Here is an 8,508-nt window from a genome sequence, read left to right on the forward strand (position 1 = left end):
CCCCGGGCTTTGAATCGATCACAACTAGACTGTTCAGTTTGCTTTGGGAGACGTTTTACCTCTCATCCGAGCAGGCTTCATCAGTTCACTCTCACAGGCTTGGATGGGACAAATCTAGTCTGAGCGCTTGGTGCCGAAGCCTAACTATTTATCTTACATATGCCCCGACAATATTATTTTGCTCTAATTTGGTGCAATAGATGACAGCTGTTAAGATGCTACAAAGAAACCCTTCTGCCAGCACAGCAATAATCATTCTTGCAGAGGTCATATTTGACAAACAGGACCTTCTCTGTAAATGTTGCTGGTTCGGAATCCTCTGTTGTTCTCTTGACATGTGGGGTCCCACAGGGCTCAGTTTTAGGACCACTGCTCTTTTCTATGTATTTACTTCCAATGGGCTCAATCCTAAGAAAGCATGATATTTATTTTCATTGTTATGCTGATGACATACAAATTGATTATCCGTTAAAGAGAAATCATGCCTCTTCAAGGCAGCCACTACTTGCTTGTCTTGATGATATCAAGGCCTGATTGGCCCTAAATTTCTTGAATTTCAATGGAAAAAAGACATAAGTAATAGTCTTTGGACCTAGTGGTACCTGTGAGCTCCACCATGTTGACTTTGGCCCCTTGACTTTGCCCGTTAAACCCATGGTCACCAACCTGGGCTTTCGTATTGACAGTGATTTTAAATTGGACCGTCAGATTGGCACAGTGGTGAAAGCCAGCTTTTTTTTATTTACGTCAGCTGGCCAAGGTTAAAAAGCTTCTTTCTAGGAAACAGTTTGAGACAGTAATCCATGCCTTTATCACATCTCGGCTGGATTACTGTAACTCTTTGTATTTTGGAAGTAGTCAATCCTCCCTCTCACGTCTGCAGCTGGTCCAAAATGCAGCTGCCCCACTTTTAACTAACACAAGAAAAAGAGAGGACATTACTCTTTGTTTTAGCCTCCCTCCACTGGCTGCCTGTGTCTTTTAGAGTCGATATTTAAATTAATTTACTCGTTTTTAAATCCTTACATGGTCTTGCCCCACCTTACCTCTCTGAGCTGCTCCACCTCTATGCCCCCACCCGGTCCCTCAGGTCAGCTGATCAGCTGATCCTGGAGGTACCCAAATCAAAGCGCAAGCTTCGAGGACACATGGCCTTGTTTATTGCAGGTTCCAAACTCTGAAACAATCTCCCTCTCCATGTGAGACAGGACCATTCTTTGGCTACTTTTAAGACCCTTCTTAAAACCCATTTTTATTAATGCGGACGTTGTATCGATCCGTTGTGGTGAAGAAGGAGCTGAGCTGGAAGGCAAAGCTCTCAATTTACCGGTCGATCTACGTTCCCATCCTCACCTATGGTCATGAACTTTGGGTCATGACCGAAAGGATAAGATCACGGATACAAGCGGCCGAAATGAGTTTCCTCCGCTGGGTGGCGGGGCTCTCCCTTAGAGATAGGGTGAGAAGCTCTGCCATCCTGGAGGAACTCAAAGTAAAGCCGCTGCTCCTCCACATTGAGAAGAGCCAGATGAGGTGGTTCGGGCATCTGGTCAGGATGCCACCCGAACGCCTCCCTAGGGAGGTGTTTAGGGCACGTCCAACCGGTAGGAGGCCACGGGGAAGACCCAGGACACGTTGGGAAAACTGTGTCTCCCGGTAGGCCTGGGAACGCCTCGGGATCCCCCAGGAAGAGCTAGACGAAGTGGCTGGGGAGAGGGAAGTCTGGGCTTCCCTGCTTAGGCTGCTGCCCCCGCGACCCGACTTCGGATAATCGGAAGATGATGGATGGATGGGTCTGTTTCGACAATTGTTGTAGTCACTGACAACTGTCAACATTCCCTTCACGAAACTTCACAAGATGGAGAGAATTATTAGCGCCTATGTGAGGAAATACTGTAGTTAGTCCGAAGAGGTCTCTTCAACATCGGCCTGTATTTTTTTATTTTTAAAAAGCCCTTTGTTCTTCAACTTTTTAAAGGGCTTCATAAATAAAGTTGGTATGGTATGGCATGGTATGGTAGGTCTCGCAGGCCGTCGTTTTTGTGCTGGCACAGGTCTCCCTTCTTTGCATCTTGACCCCTGATTACCACAGGATGCGTTACGTATACGTTGTGAAACCATCACGCAGGCAGACTCTTTCCGTTCTAACTCAAATCAATGTGTCGTTTTCTACAGCCTGCCGTACGGCACCCCCATGTCATTCCCGTTACGGATTCATGCGCTAAATATAAGCGGAGCTTCGATTTTTGCCGGTCGCAGCAACACGGCGGATCTATTGAGCTAAAATTTGCCTGTGTTGGACAGGAAGTCATGCATAAACACGGAAAAACGGACCAGTTTACTTGCAAAATAAAATTGTCCGTCTTCAAGGCAGATCATATTTTACACTTTAAAACGTCTTAATGAAGACATGAAGTATACTTGTTAAAGGTTTGCAGATGTAACTTCACCTTGCTGACCCAAAAGCTGATTCTGGAGGTGAGGAATCACATACAGGCATATTCTCAGGTAGCAATGTGCGCATTGAGGTAGTTTGTCAAATACCAGCTAATACGGAGGCCATGGAAGCAGCAGCGTGCTGTGTGGTAGTTGTGTGTGCCAGGGATTATGTTACTGTTGTGTTGTTGCTTGCTACAAAGAAAATAAAGTGGTCGTTCTGCAAGGCAAAACTGTCTCTTTCACGAGTCAAGTCAAGTCAATGCGTCCGCCTGTGGGTATTGATGGACAGCAAAGCTCGAGTAGTTCCGCGGTGTTTACTGTACGTCAACGTTCACTTTATGTCACGATTATGCACTGATTCGCTAAATCTCGTAAAAGTCCAAAATATTTCGCTGCACGGCGGAGCCACAACAGATGTTGGCATTGCCAGCTTCTTAAAGCCCTACTGAAATGAGATTTTCTTATTTAAACGGGGATAGCAGGTCCATTCTATGTGTCATACTTGATCATTTTGCGATATTGTCATATTTTTGTTGAAAGGATTTAGTAGAGAACATCCACGATAAAGTTAGCAACTTTTGGTTGCTAACAGAAAAGCCCTGCCTTTACCGGAAGTCGCAGGCGAGGACGTCACCCGTTGATGGCTCCTCACATCATCACATTGTTTTTAATGGGAGCCTCCAACAAAAAGAGCTATTCGGACCGAGAAAACAACAATTTCCCTATTAATTTGAGCGAGGATGAAAGATTTCTGTTTGAGGATATTGATAACGACGAACTAGAAAAAAAAAAAATCTATTAAAAAAAAAACCGCGATGGCATTGGGACGGATTCAGATGTTTTTAGACACATTTACTAGGATAAATCTGGGAAATCCCTTATCTTTGTATTGTGTTGCTAGTGTTTTAGTGAGTTTAACAGTACCTGATAGTCGGAAGGGTGTATCCACGGGTGTCTTGGGGCCAGTGTCTGATGGAAGTCGACGGCAGCATTATGGACGGCACAAGCTCAGCTGTTCTCCGTTAAGTGGCGACGTTTTACCACAATTTTCTCACCGAAAACTGCTGGTTGACATTTGGATCCATGTTCGCTTGGCCGCTCTGATCCGTAGTAAAGCTTCACCTCCGGGAATTTTAAACAAGGAATCACCGTGTGTTTGTGTGGCTAAAGGCTAAAGCTTCCCAACTCCATCTTTCTACTTTGACTTCTCCATTATTAATTGAACAAATTGCAAAAGATTCAGCAACACAGATGTCCAAAATACTGTGTAATTATGCCGTTAAAGCGGACGACGTTTAGCTGTGTGTGTGCGCAGCGCTAATATTTCCTAATAGTCTGTGACGTCACGCGTACACGTCATCATTCCGCGACGTTTTCAACAAGAAACTCCCGGGAAATTTAAAATTGCAATTTAGTAAACTAAAAAGGCCGTATTGGAATGTGTTGCAATGTTAATATTTAATCATTGATATATAAACTATCAGACTGCGTGGTGGGTAGTAGTGGGTTTCAGTAGGCTTTTAAGAAGAGGAAAGAAAGATGATGCCATCATGAAGCCATGATGCTTCCGGTGACAATTAGGGATAACAGTTGTTGTTTTGAACCACAATACTGCAACGCTAATGCGGGGATTTCCATCCTGACGATGGTTGTTGTGCTGGCAAAAGTGTCTCGTCTTTACATTTTTGCTGTCATTTAAGTCCGAGCATGAACTGATGAAGCACGCTCGGATGAAAGGCGAAACATCTTCTAAAATAACCAGAACAGTCCAGTTGCAATCGATTCAAATAACCTGAGAATATGATGACCTGGTCAAATGAGATCAAATGGTCAAATGGGGGGCATGTTTTGACAAATGTGCACCATTTTATGTGCAGGGGTTTAAGAGTAGAAGAGTTACACCAGGTGTACTCTACCTGTGTTCCAGGGGTTCCTGCAGCTGGCCCACGGAACCTCGGCACTGAACGACGAGAAGAGATAGAAGAAGGCCCAGGCCTGGATGACAATGTACGACACGGCGGCATAGGCAATCACCACCTGGGTTGCGTAGCCAATCCCTGGGGAAAAAGGTGGATCAGTGTATGGTTAATGCGACTTAGAGGCGAGCGAACTTTGTTCCGTGGTTTTGCATTGTCTCTGGCCGTGCCATCTGGTACAGACTTGCCCAGGTTAAGGGACAGCCACAAGGTCAAAGTTCCTGATCTTGATGATACATGATACATGTACAGTAAATGCATCTAACAAGTCCGTCATTGGAGCATCGAGTTTCACTCGGCCTTCACTCGCTTGGCTCGCCTTATTTTTCAGATGGTGATGGTGAGTTAGCCAACATATACTCTAGAACAGAAGAGGATGTAAGTATTAAATCTGGTATTTACTATCTAATATTCCTCACATATAATGTTAGGTCTTAAATTTGGTATGTACTATCTGAAATTCTTCCTAGCATAAAAAGATTATGATTAACAGCTCGGTGACATGTCATTGAGTGTACACTATCTTGCTGCTGTAAATAACCTCCCAGAATCACATGTCCCAAGCGCAGACCCGCGTCCAACAAGCGCACTATTTATGTGTGGACATTTTCTAAAAACAGGCCAAACCATTTTAGTTATTTCCATGATCTTGTACTGTATTAATAGGCCCATTAAAACATTTATGTGTTCAGTAGGAAGGAATGGACTTGGGCCGAGTGCCACAGATGGAAAAGTGTTGACCGACTTGCGTATTGTCGGCTTGTTAAGAAGAGGAAAGAAACAGTAATACACCTCTGTCAAGTCCGGCAGGGCCTTTGCCTACTTTGTTTGCAAATTCACAGCCACATGAATGCAAAACAATGGAAATGTGCTGAAAGGTCATAAGGACTTCCTCCACTTTAACTCTAAAACTTCTCTTGAAATGTCCCTCTTAGGAGAAAATTCAATGTCTTTATGTATCCGCTAACATTGTTTGTTGTAAGATTGGAATTGTTAGATTGTATGTCAAATACAATTGGCCACATACTATAAATGATAACAGAGCACAAATAACACTAAGAAAAGTAACAGTTAAAAAGTTGATGAAAAATATATATATTGCAAAAAGTTCAATAAGCCATTAAGTCAAGATATTTTGCAATTTAAAGCAATGTTTTAAAAACCACATAAAAAAAACATTCACATGAAAAAAATGGCTCAACCCCATGAAAATGACCTTTGAAAAAATACTATAATGATCAAAATAAAAAATGAAAAAAATTATGTGGGGAAAAAAACAAAAATTAAAAAACAATTCATTATAAAGTTACCAATTATTTTAAAAAAAGAAGCAAAAAATATAAAATCAATTTAAACAAATTATATCTATCCATCCATTTTCTACCGCGTATTCCCTTTGGTCTCGCGGGGGCCGCTGGTGCCTATCTTAGCTAAAATCGGGCTGAAGGCGGCGTACACCCTGGACAAGTCGCACGGCCAACACAGATAGACAGACAACATTCACACTCACATTCACACACTAGGGACCATTTAGTGTTGCCAATCAACCTATCCCCAGGTGCATGTCTTTGGAGGTGGGAGGAAGCCGGAGTACCCGGAGGGAACCCACGCAGTCACGGGGAGAACATGCAAACTCCACACAGAATGATCCCGAGCCCGGGATTGAACCCAGGACTACTCAGGACCTTCGTATTGTGAGGCAGACACACTAACCTCTGTACCACCGTGCTGCCCTAAAAAAATAATATGTTAAAGATACATTTGAATGAAAAATAATTGGGTATTATAGTCATCACTTGCCTCAAATTTTGAAGTTCGCAGTTTTACTCTAGAGCAAGTACTTAAAAAATATATATATATGTTGTGCATTTTAGCCTAAATGAAGCATTCCTTAAGCACACAAATGGCTAAATGAACTAAAAAATATGAACCCTACATTAGTAAAAGCTACTAGATAAGACTAAACCAATCAGGGTGTGCTGTTTGGTATTGATGTTACTGATTGGCTCACTCTCAGGCAGCATTACTATCCTAGATTGAACGAGTGTAAAGTGACAATGTGGCTTGTTATTTTATTTCTGCAGGGCTCTCCTAATGTGAAAAGTATTTAGAAGTTCATTCAAAAGTTGTTTATGATCTCGCTGGGAAAATATTTGATTGAAAATTATTGACCATGGTAAGACCGGAACCAATTAACACAGGGTTTACTGTATTTACTGTAACATTTTAAAAAATAAATTAAAAAAATATTTCATGATCTGAAACCAATTAATTTTTCGTCAGACTTAATTCGAATACAGAGGAAGCAAATATTGTACGTTTTAAATAAAATAAATCTAGCACCTGTAGATTAAACTATTTACATCATAATAAAAATTAAAAAAAAACAGCCCATCAAACTCAATAAATAATAATGACCAGATCTGAAAAAAGTCCAATTAGCCCCAGTGTGTGGATTACATCACGGTTGGAAAACACAATGATGAAATTTTACTCTTTAAATTGTTGTTAAAGTTGGTTTAAAACGGGGGAAATAATATATGTTTATTCAGGGAAAAGAAATTAACCGTTTGCTTTTAAAAGTGCCAAATTTACCATATATAATCACAACACAATAGTACAACATATTTCAGTGTTTGGAATATGCGCCCCACAGAATAAGAATTGTAACCTTTGTTCGAGTCATTTACAGACTTTGGCAGTTTTGGGGTTTTTTGGCATGGCCTCACTAAAACCTACTGAGGCACACAAACATTCAACAGTTCAACCTCAGCAACGGTAACAATTTCTTTGAGAAAACGCTTGAAGCAACTGAAAATCTTTCTAATCTAGAGCCTCTGCCTCGCTGCACCTCAGCAGAGGCAGCATCAGCTGTGCATCAAATACATCTTATCGCTGATGATATTTCTTCTTCTTCTTCTTCTTCTTCTTCTTCTAAAAAGCTTCTTTCTCATACATACAGCCGTTACAGTATTTTTTTTTCTTATGCAATACCAAAATTTCCACTGCACTCAGCTTGTCAGTATTTGCTATTGGATCGTTTCCACCGGCAAAACCAAGTACTGTGAAATGTAGCTAGGAATATCAACAATAAAAATGCATGCTATTGGTAACGCGTTTAGTTGGACACCTAAGTATTTTACTCCAACTTTTCTGCAGCACTTCGTTTTCTCCCTGCCCTTAGTCTCCTCTTGGATACAAATGTTATTAACAGCAGACAAAAATAGAGGAGGCCTTTGTTCTCTTGTTGTCTTGATGCGTTCAATGACACTTGCTTTTTACAGTTTCCCACAGTAGCATTTGTACCGTTTTGTTTTATTTGTTTAACTTTAAAGACACGACTTGTGGAATCATCTGGAATGTATTCTTAGCTATTTACCAACGTAGAAAACCAGCAATGTTCAATTGTTTGCCAGTCACCTACAGCACACATTTCTGCAAATTCTTGTTCCTAGGCAGAGTTCATAGGTCTGGCATTGGCGTCTCGCTGCGAGGAAAGACTACAAGAACAAAAGCACAATTCTCCAAGAATAATGCCAATTGGGTTAAGCCATTTTCCTACTTGCTGGTATTTTTCCGACCTTGGGAGTATCACTGTACTTAACTCAAAACCACACAGATTAGGCTTTATATCAAAGTAATTATCATGCAGCTGTGACAGGACATAGCCCTTCTAAGATAACTGCAAGGTTCCTGACAGTGGCGTCAAGTTCAAGGCAGTGTCATGTCCAAATGACTGTGACACAAGATAGTGTGTTCTTTGGGAAAACTACTAAAACCTTAATATTTATTAGTAGAACATTAGTGGTGAGGCCAGTGAGGTCCTTTAGTATTTTTGTTAAACAAAAGTGTCATCATATTGTTAGAAAAAATGTTGACATTTAAAGGTCCTATTTTATTATGTTGTTTCAGCAATTGTAAATGTCAAAACTCCCACAATAGCGTATTGAAGGGGTCTCAAACTCGCAGCCCAAGGGCCATATGCAGAACGCAGGCCTATATTGTAAACCTCTTCTTAAATTCATACTTTAGTGCAGTGCTCTGCAACATTTTTTGTCATGCACCCCCACCTCAACACCCCAAATTGAAATGA

At 41.3% G+C, this 8,508-nt stretch overlaps 1 protein-coding gene across 5 annotated transcripts in view; it reads right to left on the bottom strand.

Moving 5' to 3' along the window:
• LOC133534988 (sodium- and chloride-dependent GABA transporter 2-like) overlaps positions 1-8,508 on the bottom strand; it is a 118,856-nt gene that overhangs the window by 83,576 nt on the left and 26,772 nt on the right. For all 5 annotated transcript variants that reach the window (XM_061874364.1, XM_061874366.1, XM_061874367.1 and 2 more), the window contains one exon: positions 4,356-4,496. In XM_061874364.1, coding sequence (XP_061730348.1) covers positions 4,356-4,496 — 141 coding nt within the window. The remainder of the gene's footprint in view (positions 1-4,355; positions 4,497-8,508) is intronic.

The sequence above is a fragment of the Nerophis ophidion genome, linkage group LG16, assembly GCF_033978795.1.
Source record: "Nerophis ophidion isolate RoL-2023_Sa linkage group LG16, RoL_Noph_v1.0, whole genome shotgun sequence".
Lineage (NCBI taxonomy): Eukaryota > Metazoa > Chordata > Actinopteri > Syngnathiformes > Syngnathidae > Nerophis > Nerophis ophidion.